The sequence below is a fragment of the Halichoeres trimaculatus genome, unplaced genomic scaffold (assembly GCF_033239565.1).
Source record: "Halichoeres trimaculatus isolate MK-OKI-2021-1 unplaced genomic scaffold, fHalTri1.1 fHalTri1_scaffold_9, whole genome shotgun sequence".
In the NCBI taxonomy this organism is placed as follows: Eukaryota; Metazoa; Chordata; class Actinopteri; order Labriformes; family Labridae; genus Halichoeres; species Halichoeres trimaculatus.
Window position 1 is genome coordinate 3,443,695 of NW_027437188.1, and position 19,127 is coordinate 3,462,821.

Below are 19,127 nucleotides of genomic sequence, written 5' to 3' on the forward strand. Positions count from 1 at the left end.
CTTGGGCTCATCAGCCGGGGAGGGGATGTTATTATTGTATGTTTCACTTGATAAGATACACATTCAGACAACGGCTGTATGGTATCTACTAAAGCTCTCCTCTCAGCCTCTGCATGATGGCACAGGGACTGGCCAGATCAGAAACTCTCTGTGGATTTCCTTTAACTGTCAACATGCATCCAATTATTTATTCTAAAGAATACTAATATATTTATTTATGTATTTATTTCAAATATGGATGTGCAGCTGGATTAGTGTTTTCCCTTTTAAATCAGAATTGTCCAACTGTTCTGTAAACAGACTTGCACACAACTGTTCAACTGTTCACTAAGTTTATTCACACCAGCAGAGATGTTCCTTGTTAGTTTACTGTTGATCTAAATTTGACTGTTTCAGAAGCAGTGTAACGTGTTATCAGTGCCACCAAGTACATGAGAATGATCCATTATTTGCAATTTTTCCATTTATCATAATCCACACCTGTTCTTTATCAAGTGGTTTCACTGGTTAAATCAGATTCTGTGCTCTTACTCCATGTGGTGTGTCTCAAAGCTACAGAAGAGTTTTAGGCCTTGAAACTGTTTCACTTTTGCCTGGAAATTATTTGGACTTTTTTTGTTTTTGCCTCTGAAACGAATGACGTATCAAGCAATATTTAAGATAAAGTATACAAGAGCTGACTGACCCATAAATCAACTTACAAACTTAGCGGTACATGTTCTCAGTATTTAATGTCAGTTATAAAGAGCTTTTCTCTTTGAGGGCTTCTCTAAGGCACAAAACCCTTCACACTCAAGCCCCACCTTTTCCTCATTTCCTCTCTCATCTCCCAACCTCATGTGACTCACGTTTTATGCATGTGATCTTAAGGTTGTTTATTTGCCACAGCGTTTTTGTCTCAGTGAAAGATGATAGCTGAATCGAGGAAATAAATAACTGAGAAGAACCTTGCTTATGTCTGAGTGTTTTGTATGTACACCAGAAATAATCACTGTGTGTCTGAGCTCTGACTCGTTTGGCCTGAAGATTTGAAAAAGCACATTTCTTGGCTGAAAAGAAAAATATGCAAATTTCACACTAAAAATTAGATGTCTGATGGACATGCAGATCAAGTCTGTATCACATCTATCAGTCCATGACCAATTCTGGACGTCTGTAGCGTAAATCTGTGTTAAATGACTGATGAATTATTAACAACAGAATGCCAGCAGAGCGAAAGTATAACTTTTAAAAGACATCTAAACTTACAATATGTGAGTTGAAAATTAAGTCAGGGCACCACCCAATTTTAGAGAAAACAGGAAAACTTTAGAAAGATTTACTGTAAGAAATTTGTGATTTAATAATTCATAGAATTATGAATTATCAAGTCTCGATATCAAAAGGCCGCTACATCAATTGTGAGCTCTTTTGACCGATGTACAGAGGCCGTTTATTTCAACCACACAAAGACAGAAAGCAATTTCTTTATATATGAAAAGTTTTTTTACTAACTAAAAGAAGAAATATGTGCATGAATAAATGAACAGGTGAAAGATATGAAAGGATAAATGCATAGAGGAATGAAAAATTATACCAAGTGTAATAAAGTGAATCAATGGTATAAAGGAGATAAACCACCCGCCTAATCTAATCTAATCTAATCTAACCCACCCAAATCTCTGGAGCATTGACCAGTAGACCAGTGCAAGATTGCCTTACACAAGTTCAGAGGCCCGAGGAGGAGAGCAGCGGCGGCGACAGAGATGAAAGAGTCCCGCTGCAGATGCGAAGGGCGATGGAAAGGCTGGCTGCAGTCACAGACCAGAGGTCCACTGCAGGTCGTCACACAGGTGATGTCCGATGAGTCGAGTCCGTAGAGTCGATTCTCACAGCAGCAGTGGTGGCTGGAACAGCGGCGATGATGCCTACGTCGGGTCGAAACTTGGGCAGAGTTCCCAAAGTTGAATCACTGCATGAGGAAGCCATGAGCAGCGCCTGTCTCCTGACGTCATCACGCAGTTCAGCTGTTTGCCTCAGGCAAAGAGACATAGGCACCGATGGATGGCTGGATGGCCTGTGAGGAGTCCGAAAGGTGCGGCGCAGGTTGCGAAGACGTGCTGAGGCAACGCAGGTAGACAGGAGCCAAGAGCAGAGGAAAAGAGAAGGCGGTAGAAGAAAGAAGAAGAGCCCTCGGGGAGAAGGAAGAAGAAGAGCCAATGTCCACTTCCAAGTTTGGAGTTTTATTGCCAACTCTTATCGGGCCAATGCAGAATCCCGCCTCTCCTCTCAGCCCCCTTGCATGTGGATCAAGCTATACCAGAGACCACTAACTAATCATAACTTTTTACTGTCAAGAAATTCCCACATGTAATATTCAAAATCACATGTCTTATGATTTAAGCTTCACATAAAGACTGAACATGACAGGTTTTTCTCTTTAAGAACCCAGCATAATAAAAATCCAAATGTTACAATGGAATATGTTTCCAAGACAGCAGTTTTCAAACACACATTATCAATGATTTTCATTACACAGTACATGTATGCAAAGGTGAAGATGCTGTGAACTGTTCTCAACTGTGTGAATCAGAGAATCATTGTCGTAGGAGAAAAAGGCGAGGAAGCAGATCTTCCCTCTGAGTGAAAGGTCAAAGGTCCTGAGATGCTGGATAAAGGCTAGGAGGGACCCAAGCCTTTCCCGAGAGAGAAGGATGTCTGTAGAGTCTCACACTAGGCGTCAACTAAACGTTTTTGAATTTACAGCAATGTCTCAATGTTTTATGAGGAAGGGATGAGGCCAACTTCGGGTGGAACCCACTTTAGCAGAGGTCTGTTTTTCCAAAAGTTGCTTTTCATTACCTCTCCTTCCTTAGGGGGGGGGGTTAAAGTTGCAGGACCAGGTCACAGCATGACCTACGCTACACGTCTACACAACATTCAACTACTTCCACTAATTTGGCCTCTAACCATGACCCCAATTGGACGTCAACGTGCAGTTCAACAACTGTACGTCATCCTTTTGGACGTCAAGTGGACGTCTGAGCAGGAGTGAGGGAGCCCACTGCGCAAAGAGACACTCAAAGGATTTCCTTTCAACATAATTTTTTGGCGCCTCACTTTAAACATTCATTTTGAATCAAAGTAATATTTTATTTGTTTCCACTTCCTGTTTTCCATTTAAGAATGGTGATGTGTTTCCCTGTAGAGGTTGTTTTTCCAGTAGCTTCATTTCACTCAGCTGCAGGTTTGAAGTGAAAATGTAGAACACCTTTGTCGTTATTTATAGTTAACATCTGCTGCTGAGGAAATCAAATGAAGCCACAGGAAAATGACCAGGAACAGTCTGACACCTTCAGAAACTGGACTTCAGATAGACACAGAAACTAGCAAGAAAATCAAAACAACAACATAACTAAAATAGCTGTAGTGGCAGGGGTACTGACAGTGGTTCAGTCCATAAGAACTTGATTTTGGAACTTAAAGGGTGCTGGTTCAACACCTGACATGAGCAAAAAGTTGTTTTTGGTTATGCAGTACACGTGAGAAAAAGACGACACCTGGACCCACTGCACAAAGAGACACACAAACGATGTCCTTTCTACATCATTTTTGGATTTTCAGCTTTGGTCTCTTGAAGTTGCAGGCAGTTACCTTTGAATGAGAGCTACTAGAATAAAAAAACGATAAATAAACATTCTTTGTCCATGCTGGGTCTCCAATCAGTGTCCCTCCAGTTATACATATTCCTGCTGCTGAGCCAAACGATGCTCCAGGGAAATTACACATCACCATTTTGGAATGGAAATTGGAAACAAAACGAATATTGATTTTATTAAAACCTAGGGCTCTAATTTCGTACACCAGGTGCAGGCGTACAGGGCGTGACCGGCGCACTTTGCAAGTTTCCTGCAGTGCCAAGAGAGGCGCAGTCCAGGCGCAGATGAGCGCAGAGCTGCGCGTCCACGCCTCCCTCTGCGCACATGGCAGAGAAGGAGGAGAAAAGCCGTGAGTGGGTTTAACACAGCCGAGCGCTGTTTTCACCAATCAAATGAGCGCATCTCCTCACCTTTAAATGCCCTGCAGCCGAGGCGCAGCGTCTGATTGGTCTGAGTGATCCCCAGCACTGCGGAGAGAGTGCTGGTAGCGGAGACGGTCAGAGCCGCTGTCCCTGCAGCAGGTCAATGGACAGCGGGGCACATCGGAGGACACGACGCGCGTCACCTTGTGGGCCAGCTCCCAGGACAGATTTAATCTGTTCCTTTGTCTTTATTCGGAGTAAAAAATTAAGAGGCAGTTACACAGCTGGCTTATCCATTCAGAATACTTTTGATCCACCTGCACTCCTGGTTTGTCATCGCCAAATAGCAGAACCTTTGGTGATATACTGTATACTCTCCCAGTGTCTCCACCTCATCCTCCTTACAACAATGTACTCCATCTTTTTAGATCACGTTAAAAATAAAGTCTAAAACAGAGAAATATGGGAAATCACGGGTAAATCCTGAGTGACATACATTTATTTTGTCTCTTTTTTTCTTTGTCTTTTCTCTCCCTCTTTTCTTTGAATCAAATGAAATGAGAGAACCAGATATATACTCAGTATCAGATGTTAAGGCTGTTTATTGTTTAACTGTAAGATGTGCATCAAACTTCCAGCTGCCGTCAGGTTAACTTTCCATTATGACAAACGGCTTTGATCTGACATCAGATGTGACGGGACAGTTAATATAGATACAAATGTATATGCTGGTTCAGACGGTTATATTAAATAGTGATTGCTGTGATTGTTTATTGCATTAAAATGTGCCTGACACTCTGGAAACCTGCCTCTGAGGCTTTGTTGACATGTGCGCACATGTGCGCCTGTCACCAAATTACAGCTGCGTGGGGTGCGCTCCGCTTTGCGCCGAGGATAGACCAGGTTGGAGCTGGCGAGCTTTCAGCGCACTTTTTTGGCATGAAATTGTCACTGCGCCAACATGAATCTGCTGACACCTCCCCCTGGTGAGCAGTCACACTCATCTCTGCGCAGACGGTCTACCAAATTGTCGAATTGGCAGCGCAAGGCCGCACGAAATTAGCACTGCGCAGGCTGCGCCAGGCTTGTGCCCCCTGCGCTGCACCACGAAATTAGAGCCCCTAATGTTTAAAATTAGACGTCCAAAAATGACGATGAAAGGATGTCCTTTGAACGTCTCTGCACAGTGGGTAAGGTTACCTAAATGCACTTCTATAATATGAAGCTTGGACATTGGGTTTCAACCGACATGATGGATGTCATTTGGTTAGATTTCTAGGTCTGTTCATAATCTTTCCATTGCACAACTTTTTTTTCTTTGTTTTTACTAAAGTTTACATCAAGCATTTGAAAAGTGAGGTCAGACAAATCAACAGATTCAAACACACACATCGACAAAAAAGTAAAGCTTTTAAATGTTATTTACCACTAGCATATTACAAACTGCACTTGTTTATGTATAAGATCCACTGTGTGGGTGAAACATATTCTACATGAAAAAAAGGGACTAATATGAGAAGTTGCTGCACCATACTCCAGACCTTTTAGCACCTCAGGAAGCCTTACCTAAAATATTTTACATTTTCTATCTGACCCTACAGAGACTAACAGAATATTTCAGGAAGAAAAATATATTGTAAAAAAAAAAAACAGGTTCTGGGTTTGCAGAGTAAAAAAACAAAAAGCATGCTCTGCTTTGGACCCTCAATCAACACTTTAAAGATATTTTATAGCACTTTAAGAGATCATACTGTGTCACAGTCCCTTGGTCCCCAGCCATGAAATGTTTGAGTTGATATTACAGTTACTAAATAGAATAAAAGAGAATGAAAGAGAATGAAAAGAATGCTGTGGATGTGGTCTGATTGGATGTAAAATGTCCCACTCGATGACACGTGTCACTGGTCAGATGTTCACAGATGCTGCCTGAAGACGAAGCTCCCAGCCTCAGTCTGAGTCATACCCTCCTCTCTCCTCTTCTTCCTCTCCTCCGTCCTCTCTTCTTCCCTCCTGTGCTCACTGAACATCAACAGGCATACCATAGTCTGGGATGCTGGAAAACTGAATTTTACCGTCTGTCTCTTGCTCTTCAAACACTATGACCTGCAAAAACAGCACAAAATAAACAGCTCAGCAGAGGTCATGGCAGGGCAGAGGAAGTGGGTGTACGAGTCGAGCTCACATCAATTTATGCAACCTTACGGAAAATGAAAGTTGGAGAAGGCAAGTCAGAAATACATACAGCTACAGTAGATGTAACCAAGATATCTAACAGCATGCTGAGGAGTTCAACAATAAAGCCTCAGGTCATGTATGTGTGAAGCTGCACACTGTATCTGCTGACATGTGATATGCTTTGATTTTTTGCTATGAGTGGAGGTAAGTGAGGCTAAACTCAACAAGTTATACAACATTTCAGTCCATAAAAGTTTTTGGAGTCAATTTTGGAAAACCTTAAAGGGGCTGGGAAGACTATCTGGAAATCAATCTGGTTTTTATGGGATGGAGACTCTGTTTCCCAGGAGCACTTGCACCCACTGTCATTAGGAAATAACTCTTGCCAAGGCATGTGTATGTTTTAAAGTTAATCAATGAGGAACATATATTCTCTTTAACTTACCTTTCTTTTGTCAAGACAATTTTTACCTCATACACCACAAGGTAAGGTATCTATTTATAGCGACTGTATGAAGCGCTGTGTGTTGACAACTCGGTTTGTAGCATATTTTAGTTGCCAGCTTTATTTAGCCCTACTCACAGCCTGGTGCTCTGAGGCGCGCATGTTGTTTGTTCAGAGCTAATGTAACCTCACTCTTCATTTTATTGATAGGCTCAAGTTTAAACAAACCAGTGTAGAATAAATGCTGACTGTGGGTTGGAACGGAGATGACAAATGTGTTTTAGCCTTTGGCTCGTGCTGTACCTCTCTTTTGTTATCTTTCTTCTGCTCTTCTGTCCTTTTTCTGTCTGACAGTTAGGCTCCAGTGTCTACCATCACTACAAAATTAATCACAGAAATCGTTTTCAGCAGAGAAAAAAACGGATCTCTCTTTTCTGCTGGACTCGACCGGAATGGTGTTGCCATAGGGACTTCTGTAAATCAGTCCTGCCCAACCTGACCATGAAGCAGAGAAATGGCATTTAAATAATAATAACCTATATTGGCACTAATAATCTCATTTTGAACTGTGGATTATGATCAGGTATATATCCAGAAGTGAGTTGTTTCAAGATCACATAAAAACTCCTCACATGGACTTTAAATGTATCCTTTAAGGAGGTGTGAGGAGTTTCTGAGTGATCTTGAAAAAGTCTCCCGTCTAGATATATGCCTGATCATAATCCACACTTTAAAATGAGATTATCAACACCAATGTCACAGGTTAGAACTTGTTTCAAATTTCTACTTCTTCACTTCAGATCGAGCAGGACCGTATTGATTTACGGCACATCACCTCAACAGCATGCCGGCCAATGAGGTGTAGTAGTGAGAAGAGAGATCTGTGTTTTTTTCTGTTGAAAACGATTTCTGTGATTAATTTTGAAGTGATGGAGGACACTGGAGCTTAACTGTCTAACAGGAAAAGGACAGAAGAGCAGAAGAAAGATAAACAGGAGAGAGATAGAGCACAAGCTAAAAGCTAGCACAGGGGCTAAACTGTTTGTGATATTGTTCATACCAACCCACAGTCAGCAGTTGTTCTGCAGTGGTCTGTTCAAACTTGAGAGTCGATCAATACAATGAAGAGGCTCTGATTGGCAGATGACTGGCAGGACATAACCAGGATTCACTAACATTACACACAGACTTGTTTTAGAGCACAGAGCTGTCAGCTGCACTAAAGATAGATAGCTTTTAAACTACTTACAAACTGACAGTGTTTACTTGTTGTCATGTTAGCTTACATATACATCAGAGCACTGGGCTGCTGATGTCGCTAACATATAGCCAGCTGCCACAACGTTTGTTTGACGTCATGTTTCAAACTGTAGCGCTACGTAACTGTACTGATAAATACCTTACTTAAGCGTGTTGTATCCAGTAAAAAGTTGTCTTGAAGAAAGAAAATTTGTTTGAATTACAACAGATCCTCCTTGGCTGCATCCTTAAAAGAGAACTGTTAGGCACAGGAAAAACCAAAATATCAACCCAAAATTTTTAGCAACAGGTGTCCCCTTGTTCTTTTTCTATAAAATTTAACACAATCACAAATAAATGACAAAGTGAAAGAGAATAAAGTTGAATAAAAAATTAAGTACTGCTCTGTTTTTCAGAACCAGTCTTCAAAATACTCTATTTGTAGCACTACTCACCAAGGCCTTTTTTACTAGACGATTACCTACTGTCTGTCTGTCATCACAAAGTGTTAAAAGGGTTAATAATCCTGTCAAACAGGCTTACTTGAATGTGCCATAAAGACTTTAATTACAGCATCCCCTTCACACAAACAGATGACTCATTGGTACCACACCTGGTTATTTCCACTGTGCAGCCATGTTGCGGGAAGATAGAGAGTCTGCTGAGGACCTATGGACCAGTATCGCCCCAGGTTCCTCCCGTTGATGAACACCACGCCTTTTCCCCAGGTCTGTGAACACAAGCAGTGATAGTTCACCGTGACAACAGGCTGGTAAAGACAGTTCAGTGATACAGGGCAACAAAAGAAACATGTTGATGACTTTCTGCAACATGTGAAAAGATTAGATAATTAAGACTTGCATCTCAACTTTTACTCATCCTGAGCTGTTGTTTGCTGATATATTTTGATGAAATTCAGTGAATATGAAATAAACATGAGAGTATTAGAGTTTAAAGTGAGGGTATGATTTGAAACATGAGGCTTTGTCTAACACAGTGGCCATAAAAAAGATCAACTCTAAATATATCCAACCAGTATATGTATGTGACCTATAGTTAACCAGTGCTTGATAAAGCTACTCAAAGATCTGTTTTTGTTGTACCTTTAGCCAAAACTACAGCGACCTATTGCATTCAACTGAAATTAAAAAAAAAAAATCTTCCTGTTTAAGAGAAACTGTCTCATGAATCTGAAGAGTAAAGAAATTTCTGAAGAGCTTTTACTGTACATCAAGTGATGTGACGGTGCTAACCACCAAAAAAATATTTTTTTACCTAAATGCAACAATTTGACTAATGGTAAACAACTCATACATTCGTGAGAAATCAGTGAGTGGATGGAAAACATTCAGAAATTTAGTGTGTACCCCAAAGAGTTCAAACACATAAGCCATTCAGTGCTCATGACTGCATTATCTGTGGACACTTACCAGACTGTGAAATATAAAGACATGAACTTGTGTCAACAAACCAGAAACACTCTCAATCCAAAAAGAGCTCACAGACGCTGCATCTGAGAACAGGTTTATTACAAAGGAGCCAGAAAACTGCTCCATAATATCACAGAATTTGAATGGTTCTGTATCTAACAATACTCACAAGACTGATTAACAGTTTAAAAAATACTGTAGTTTTCTAACATCTGTCCACAGAACAACCAGGCGACTTTATGCTGCTTGCAGTTTGAATTTAGTGTTTAGAGAGCAATAACTGGTCTAAATGAATGGAGCTCAATTCTGCTTATGTTGCCCAAATGTGTGCAAATCTTAATGGAAACAGGGGTTTTGAATCCTGTTTTTATGAGACTATCAAAGCCAGGGTCTGCAGGGTTTTTCTTAAAAAAAAAAAAAAAAAAGGCAACTTTGACTGGGAGATTCCTGCTCAATTGTCTCCTATGGGCCTCTATACACATGTGTCAGTGTCTGTGTCTGCCTCATCCCCTCCTTTGCCTGTATGTTGATGTTTTGGTTGTTTCTGGACTTTTCTTGGCAGAGTAATCATTGTAACAACAGCCAATCACAGCAGCCCAGTACACAAATGACTTCACATAAGCAGCTACAATAGTCGATGTGGCATGAAGAAAGAAAAGCACAACCAGAATGAAACAAAACGGCAAAAAGAACATTTTTTTCTAAATGAGGGTGAAGCTTGGCTCAACTTTCACTCCTTTCTGGAACTTGGATAGCAGCACGATACGAAGAGTGATGCAAGTTAGCTTGCTGCTATCCAGGTATGTGTCCAATACCTCAATTTAAAATTCCAGCACACCCTACCTTTCAGTCGTTAAAACAGGATTTTTTTTTTAAGTGATTGCAGTATGCCACTGTTCAAAACAGACTTTCAAATATTTTAAATATGTCTGATCTAAGAGTAAACAGTTTAAGCTGAATAAACTGAAGATGTTTGAATAAACTTTACTGAATTTGATGTCTACATTGTGCTGTATGGGGGGGTGGGCCATGTATGTTTTCCTTAAAGTCTGTAATTGTTCTCTGAAGTTGAACCACTCTGGAAAGCTTGGCCTGCTTTTGATGCACAGATGCTCTTACATTGTTATGAGTTTATTTTCAACAGGCCACTTTATTACAATGCTTTATTACATTTATGAACCCCAAAAAATGTGCAACCCAGGGAGTAGGTGCTCTGGTAAAATGATTTCAGCATGTTCTGAGAAAGTAAAACAAACAGCTTTCTGAACCAGAACTTGGTAAAAGTGAGAATCTTGCTATTACAAAGCCACTTTATGAGTAGCCTTTAGATCTCAAATTTTTAGCTTCCAATGAAAGTATGTACAGCCTGTTTCCTGTCAAAACTCAAGCAGTTTAAACCCCTCATTCAAGTCTTAAGAGTTTTGAGTTTTTTCTCTTTTAATTACATTTTTAAATGCGTGGAGAGGCAGCATTCAGCTTCTATGCTCCAAATATCTGGAACAAGCTGCCAGAAAATATCAGGTCTGCTGAAACTCTTAGCTCATTTAAATCCAGGTTGAAGACTCACCTTTTTACAGCTGCCTTTTATTAGAGCATTTTAACGATTCATTGCTGTGAATGCAGTAATGCATTCACAGTATATGTTCTTCTGTGTCAAAAAAATTTCTTCTTCTTCTTCTTCTTCTTCTTCCGCCCGCTTTTTTGGACCGCTAAAACTTCTGCAAACTTCAACCGATTTTCACCGTTCAAACTTTAAAACGTGTGTTTCAGTGGGGACAAGGGGGCTATGACTCTTCAGAAACTTTTCACAAATACTCTCCGAGATATTCAACGTTTTACGAGATCTCGGTCCCATAGAGATGAATGCGGAATTTTCAAAATTTTCTCCCTTCAGGACATTTTTTCAGCCTTCTTCAAACCCTCCTCATTCAGTCATAAATTCAGCTACAAACTCCATTCAAACTTCAAAATATTCAGCTATATTTTGGCTTCATTCAGTGGGTTTCCATAGTTTCCTAGCATTCATAGTTTCTTCACAATGACCCTTCAAAGGTCATGATGCATTTCAGCTCTTCAAGCCATTTAACATTGGTGTGTATTGGACGGAATGTTTCAGCTCAGAGTGGGAGATTCAAACGCCAGACTGGGGAGAGGGGGAAACAAGACCTGGGAAACTTCTGGGTAAACTGCTCTCTTGGCCACATTTCTTGAGCTATCAACACAAATAAGCCCTCAACATGTAAGTAGTCTTGTCCTGCCTCTGACAAAGTGGTTTTTAAAGCAAAAGGATGGAGCACTTTTTCACAAAATGGCCAACTGTCGGGCAAAGTCAGCTCCGGCACCCATGTACTCCAATGTTAATTTCTGAGGGGTTTTCTCAGAGATCAGTCAAATTTCCTTCATCTATCTATCGCTGTCATGGGCCTATTTCTGCATCTTTAGACATGAAATTAACACAGACAGCTTCCTCAGGGTCTCAGGATTCCTACGGTGTGATCACTTTTCTTATCGGCCCTTTGGTTTTGTCACAGTTGCAGACAGTTTGACACCCTGATTTCAAAGGGAATGCGTTGGGAATCAACAGACTCCACCAGCTCTCTGATGGCAGTTGGTAAACAATGATCACCATGGCAACATCTGGCTTCGGATGAGCCTCAGCTAAAAGGCTTACATGATTAAAAACTTACACACAGGACACACAGAATTTCATTTTAACAGCGTTTCAGAGATGAGACTTGCATTTTCCCTCAGTCAGGTCATTATTTCCATAACTGTTCTTTAAAATTTAATTCATTGCTTCAAATTTTGAGAAGATGCAGCCATTTCAACTTTAAATTCATTTATCCATTTAACTGATTCATCCATTAATTTCCTTTCATCCAAGAGTTCATGGCAGGTTAATTTAGCATTCTGCATTAGCAGTTGAGTGCCAGCTTTTCATGAATTATTTCAAACATTTTCAGACATAAATTCAGTCATTCACGTTTAGCATTCTGCTTTTGCAGTTGAGCACAAGCTTTTCAAGACTTAATTCAAATGATTTCAGACATAACTTTAGCCATTCTTGTTCAGAATTTTGCTTTAGCAGTTCAGCGCAAGCATTTTAAGACTTCATTCAGCCATTTTCAGACAAACCTTCAGTCATTAATGTTCAGCATTCTGCATTAGCAGTTGAGCGCAAGCTTTTCAAGACTTTTTCAACCATTTTCAGACATATCTTCAGTCATTCAGGTTCAGCTTTCGTTGCATTAGCAGTTCAGCGCAAGCTGCTTCAGCATTCTGCATTCACAGCGCAATTTCTTCAGAAATTGCTTTTCTAGTTTTAATATGTTGTCTTTAATTCTGCACTGCAAATTTTATCTTAAAATCTGTTTTTCAAATCTGTTTTAAAATCTATTTTAATCTTTTGTTTCGTTTGTTTTTTGTTGTTTTTTTTATTGTATCTTTTTAATTAACCTCCTTTTTAATTTAATTTTAATTGTTTGCTATAATTTGTTCTGCCTGTAAAGCACTTTGAATTGCCATGCTGAAATGTGCTATATAAATAAACTTGCCTTGCCAAACCTGCCTTTTAATCTGTGAGAGGTTGGGAAAAATATCCAACCAGTGGGTTGATGGTGCTGTGTTGTACAGCACAATAGATCTGTGAATGTACTTGACTAACTGCTTGACTTACTGGAAGTTTGATGAAGGTGTCTTTGGGAACAGATGACACATGAAGCTTTGCCTGAAAAAAACTGGGGAAGGAGGGACGCACAGACACCCAGGGACCAGATTTCTCTAGCCTGTGAAAAGAAAAAAAACAACTTTTACCTCTCTGAACTCTTTTAAACTTTTTGTTTCTGCTTCTGATCAAATTATCGACTGGTAATGACTTTAACAGGGCCAGGAGGGGGCGCACAGTGTATCATGCAATTTGTATTTGTATGCCATAGCACATGTCAAGGACGAGAGGGGAATGTGCAGAGTCTTTGCTTTGGCCGTACAGTAGGTTATGTTTGGCCTCTGAGTAAATTCAAAAGGTTGCCAAGATATCAAAGCAAAATTTGCTCCTCTTTTTTTTTTTGCACATTTTTTGTTCTCATTGCTGTAGGGCTGAAGGACTTGACATTTTCAGGAAGATGCTGAGGTAAAGGTGCTGCAATTTTCAGATTAAGAAAGGGCAAACAAGGGCTTAACAATCTCTTGACATGCTAGGAAGTAGAGGTACAAACATCAGAGACGCCAGTTATTTGTAACCCTGATGTTGTTTCATTTCACTGACAATAAACAACAATAAAAACGTTCAGTGAGGAATAATCAGATATGATACTAACGCATCAAACCCATAGTACATGGCTTAAAGGAGAGTTAGCACAAGATAAACTGTAAAACACCATTTGAAAACTCTTCATTTAACACATTTCCCCTTTCACTGCTCTGTGTCAGCCTGTGTTGTCTGAGGCGTTAGATCACTCTGGTTTATAAGAAGATTTCACATCAAGGTTTTTCTGCCAGTATCAAACTGTTTTGGAGACTTGATGCTGTATACTTAGCCTGTTGTTTTAATAATGCATAAATCTAGTGTTATAACAATCAAATGTGCATGTTGTGTCTCAGGAAAGATTTTTAGCACTCTGCATCCACTCCGACTAAAGCCTTGTTATCCAACAACTGTGCTGTTCATAATGTAATCTTCAGCTTGAGCCACTGGACTGGAAGCTTTTCTCTATTTGTGAATTTTGCTATCATGTTCTTCTTGTAATTGTGCTGAGCAGGAAGATAATCAGCTTGATTAAATCAGGAGCAGGCAGGTGTAATGACAGAGAAACACAAACATGGAGGGAAAAGTGATAGTAATTGAAAAACACTAACCTGTTTACAAAGCCTGGCTTCATACTCAGACTATGAATGATGAAGTCTCGGAGGACTTGCTTGTTTAACTCAATATCTCCAATGAGTCCTGGAAGGAGAGTCAAAGCTGCTTTAAGTTTCTGGAAATCTAAGGATACATTAACGACTTAAAAACAAACTGTAAAAAATTTCTCTATAAATAAGGGTAAAATCTGGCAGCAGTAATGGCCAGTAGTTTTCAGTCATCTTACAGTGCATACACCGTTATTTATTTTGACAGTCAGTGTTGTCACAGTTACTATGAAAAAGTAATCCGATTACTGATTACTGATTACTCCTTTAAAAAGTAACTCAGTTACTTTGCTACTTAATTTTAAAGGTAACTAAGTTAGATTGCAAGTTACTTCATTAGTTACTTTCAGCAGCTGCTGACAACACTTCCAGCTGCATAATTTGACTCATAATAATATTCATTTAATTGCACAAGCAATTGAATGAACATTAATATGAGTCAATATGTTTTGTTTTAAAGGAACATGCAGACATTGGTAGTTGTAAAACATGTACTAAACAATTAAAAACAAAAATATTCATTTTATACATTTTGAATTTCAAATACAACTGAAAGCTTTTACAGTACTATTTTTGGTATACTACAGCACTGTTTCAGTTAAATTTTGGATTTAAATTATTTTCTTTTTAAATCCTTTGTTTTAGTCTAGTTTGGTTTCCATTAGTTTCATTTATTGTTAAAGCTGATCCTGTACAATAAGCAAAAATAAATGTTGCTGGAGTGTTGGCTCACATAATCCTCAGTACCCTGCTCAGGGCACCCCAGTCTAAAAAGTCTGGGCACGCCCCTGCTTGCCACCGGGTGCATCGTTGTAGCCTATGTAATGTTGCTCTGCTCCTCAGCGGATGGATTTGTGCTAGACAGAGGGTTCAGCTCTTGTAATAGAGGGGGTTAAAGAGAGGTACAGTGAAAGACAGGACTCACCTTTCCCCCAGGTAAGAGTCAAACAACTTCTCAAGCGTTAACGGCTGCAGTGCACTAATCTCTCTCTAATTGATTCCTAAACGTTTCAGTCGAAGACCTTAAGCAAACTGCCAGCACAGAGTGAACCCTGAACCGTCATCTTTAGCTGACAAACTCAAAACAGTGACTGTATTTCCAGCTAGAAAACGCGCATTTCTCCTCTCCCCCTCTGTTTAGCTTTGTGTGCTGGCTGCTAACACACGTGAGTTGTTCACATGCTGTAAACTTGATGATGATGCGAATCGTGTCACTCCTTGAGACACAAGAAAAAAGCATATAGCTTAATTTCTGAGAATTTTTTTTAAAAAGTGACGCTCAGTGATTTCTATAAGTAGCTTTAATCTGATTACTGGTTTGGGAATTGTAAGGTGTTAGATTACTCGTTACTGAAAAAAGCAGTCAAATCAGAGTAATGCGTTACTAAGTAGCATGTTACTGACATCACTGTTGACAGTATAATACTGTATATTAGATAACAGTACATAAATGTGAAATATCTGTAAAAGACCAACGACCCTGCTGACAGTATCTTACTGTTCTTTTACAGCGAAGTAATTTTTGTTGTGATGGTGTTTTACAGCTGTGGATATGAACCCAGTTGTACATTGAGATGTTACACTGAAGGGACACAGGCTGTCTGTGCTCCAATTAGACCACTGCCCCAGTAGTGGTGCTTCTTAGTTAAACCCAGGGTCTGCAGTGTTCTCCAAAAAATAAAACATAAACTTTTACACGAGTAACCCTGCTCAATCGTCACCTATGGGCCTCTATACATGTGTGTCAGTGTCAGTGTCTGCCTCAACCCCCTCCTCTGCCTGAATGTTGATGCCTTGGTTGTATTGGGACATTTCTGGGTGGAGAGTAAGCTTGGTTACATCAGCCAATCACAGCGTGCCCAGTGCGCCAGTAACTTGGTGTGTTCATTGGTGAATTAGAGTAGCTATTCAGAGCAGCTATGAAAGTAGACTTAACACAAAGGGAGGTGAAACACAACCAAAATGAAAAAAAATGGTGAGTAAAACTTTTTTCCTAAATGAGGGTAAAACTTGGCTCAACTTTCACTCCTTTCTGGAACTTGAAGAGCAGCACAAGACAAAGCGAGACATGAATTAGCTTTCTGCTAACCAGGTATGTGTCAATTACCAGTGATTAGTGTGTGCTAACATGCCAAGTCAGGTGCATGACTCTCAAGTCTCTCCAAGGTTGGTGCTGGGCTAGTGAGTGTGGTCACATTGCTTCAGTTGGATGGAGTGGGTGTGTTGCTGCTGGCACTGAGCCAAGGAGGAGGAGCTCAGTTTGAATGATGTGTTTATTAACATGGAACCACATTTTTTCCTTTAAATTTACAGTAATTTGTTACAGTGTATGGAATGAAGAAGATTATGGAATAAGACCTGTACAAAGTAAACATCAACAAAGCCAGCAGTTAAAGAAGTTATACCTTTGCGCTGATCATCCAGGGTATCTTCATAATTCACCCTCCCACTATTCTCCACCAGAAGACTTAGTGTCCTTTTTTCCTTCAGTGAAAAAATAAGTAAAAGAAGGGATAAAAATATCAATGGAACAAATTAACAAGAAAATTAGGTTAAAAAAATCAAGCTGGTCTGATTTTAGTAGTTGATGTACTACACTACAATATTGACTTTCAATGTTCATATTTGTTAAAATAAATAATCGTTTGAGGGTCTGCTGTTGGCTCAGTACTTAACACATGCTGCCAAAAACATCTATCAGTTTCCCCTGAAGCTTTCAAACACTGCGTGATGTTAAATATTAATACCTTCATCCTTCCTTCATCCTGAAAGATGCTAACAGCAGACTGGCTCTGAACTTCATACAGAGACACACAAACACACAAACATCCACCCACACACACACAGAATACCTTCCCTTCAGGGAGTGCAAGCTCTTGGGTCTTATAATCCAGAACACCAACAAAATGTTTGTCCACAAACACCTACAAGGACAGATATGAAATTAATTTGAACACAGAGATTTTTAAAGATAAAAACATGAATAACATGTGTCACCTTCAGTTCAACCACTCTATAGCATAATAAGTATGAGTTGTGTGATTTTTTTAGGATGTAACAGCTGTGTGCCTGTTGTCACAGAGAAAAGAATAACACTGAGACTGCTATATGTCAGTGTCACCCAGAAGGCCCTACCAGTGCTCTGTCTCTGACGTTGTTCCTCGAGTCAAGGGTTCCCCCACTCGTGATGATGGTCTCATACAGCGTGTAGCCGTAGGACTGACCATTATTATTGTTGACGGGAAGATTCTCCATGTTCACAGGCCGCTCTGACTTAAAAGGCTGGAATAAATGCAAATGAAGTGCTTCAGTTAGAAAAACAAACGACCTGAAAAAAGCAGGTGGTCAGCATTTTCAAATGTGTTTTTTACTGGAAGTTTTTGAAAACATTGGGTCTGATAACTTATCATCTACTCTTTAACTCAGCATCGTTTGTCTGCGTACCCTGGGGAGGTTGCATTATGTACTCTTCACAAGACAATAAACACTTCTTGCTATGACACGATTAACCACCTACCTCCAAACACAGATACAGTATCAAACTCTTACATCCCACTCAGTCTCTCTGAAGCCACAGAGGATAAAGACTCTTTCTTTGAAAGGGTGTGTGGCTGGTCAGGGGCAAAGTAATTGTTGTCTCAGAGGGAAACAAATTATTGCAACAGGGAGTGAATAATTAATGTTGTAAGCAACTGCCAGACTTGCTACATCTGGTGTGAATATAAATGGCCCTGAAGAGCATGGTGTAAATAGCTATGCTAAGATGGTGGATATAAAAGCTAGAAGACACTAAGACAACCTCTAAAACATAATTTTTTAAAAACTTTTTTCCTCTTATTTATTTTTTTTTCCTTTGAGAGAGAGATTTTTGTTTTGCTTTGTTGCCAAACAGTCTGCTGTGCAGTTTCAGTCCAAAAGCAGTAATTTTCTTATGTTCTCAATGAAGGCTACACATAGTTGCCACCATAAAGGCTGCTTGTCTCTCTTCATTTTTTGTTTTCTCATCTTTTTTTGTTCTCTCTTTTCGCTTCTCTTCATATTTAGAGCCTGTTGTTACTTTTATGTCTCAATTTTTGGTCACTGACACCAAACTGGTTGTGTTTCATTGGTGTTTTTACTTTTTTTTTTTTCTGTGTGTGTCCAGAGATCCTGCTGGGAAAGGTCTGATTTCTGTGAGATTTCCACTGTTGAGAGAGTCTCTTATTAAAGGGAAACTCTGTTTTTTTGACACCTGGACCTTATTTATAGGTGTGTGCATGCTCATATACTCACTCAGACAAACATCCTGCAGCTCGGAGTCCTTCAGAAGTTATTTAGATCCAACCAGTGTTATCATAAAGTCAGCTCGTCTACCGTCTTCAGACTACGACTTCGAGTTTGACGGTTGTCCTTACTGGTTTGAGCCTGAGTACACGGGCGAGGAGCTCCATGAAAGAAGGATGCAGAGGGAGAGAGACCAAGAGCTGGCTCGAGAACAACAAACAGGAGCACGTCCACGACTCAATGCGAACTGGCGGTGCGCTTGTAGACAGTGTTCGCCTATGGCAACAGAAGAGGAGTGTGTTTGTGATAATGATGGATAGCGATAGATAAAAAAATATAGCCGAAATGAGTGATTTTGCAGAGATTATGTCCCGCGCTGAAGCTCCCTTGCCGTGGCCCCCGCTAAGTGCGGCTAAAATCGGTTGGATCTAAATAACTTCTAAAGGACTCCGAGCTGCAGGATGTTTGTCTGAGTGAGTATATGAGCATGCACACACTTATAAATAAGGTCAAGGTGTCAAAAACCCGGAGTTGCCCTTTAATCATCCTGTCCTTGTGATTGCCCAGGAAACAGTTATATCTCTGTTTAGGAAGATTAACATAAGGAAGGCTGCTTGCCCTGACTCAACTGTGGACGCACACTACGTCACTGTGCCAACCAGCTCAGTGA

General features: G+C 40.0%; 1 protein-coding gene across 2 annotated transcripts in view; it reads right to left on the minus strand.

Annotated features, from left to right (window-relative positions):
* Nucleotides 1-1,515: 1,515 nt before the first annotated feature.
* LOC141797807 (beta-galactosidase-1-like protein 2) overlaps nucleotides 1,516-19,127 on the minus strand; it is a 41,558-nt gene continuing 23,946 nt past the window's right edge. The window contains exons 13-19 of one of the 2 annotated variants that reach the window (XM_074679492.1): nucleotides 17,330-17,476; nucleotides 17,047-17,118; nucleotides 16,600-16,678; nucleotides 14,144-14,231; nucleotides 12,966-13,074; nucleotides 8,473-8,589; nucleotides 1,516-6,103 (exon numbers count right to left, since the gene is read on the minus strand). In XM_074679492.1, coding sequence (XP_074535593.1) covers nucleotides 6,017-6,103; nucleotides 8,473-8,589; nucleotides 12,966-13,074; nucleotides 14,144-14,231; nucleotides 16,600-16,678; nucleotides 17,047-17,118; nucleotides 17,330-17,476 — 699 coding nt within the window. In that variant the 3' untranslated portion in view covers nucleotides 1,516-6,016. The remainder of the gene's footprint in view (nucleotides 6,104-8,472; nucleotides 8,590-12,965; nucleotides 13,075-14,143; nucleotides 14,232-16,599; nucleotides 16,679-17,046; nucleotides 17,119-17,329; nucleotides 17,477-19,127) is intronic. The other variant, XR_012599108.1, reaches the window with a different exon arrangement.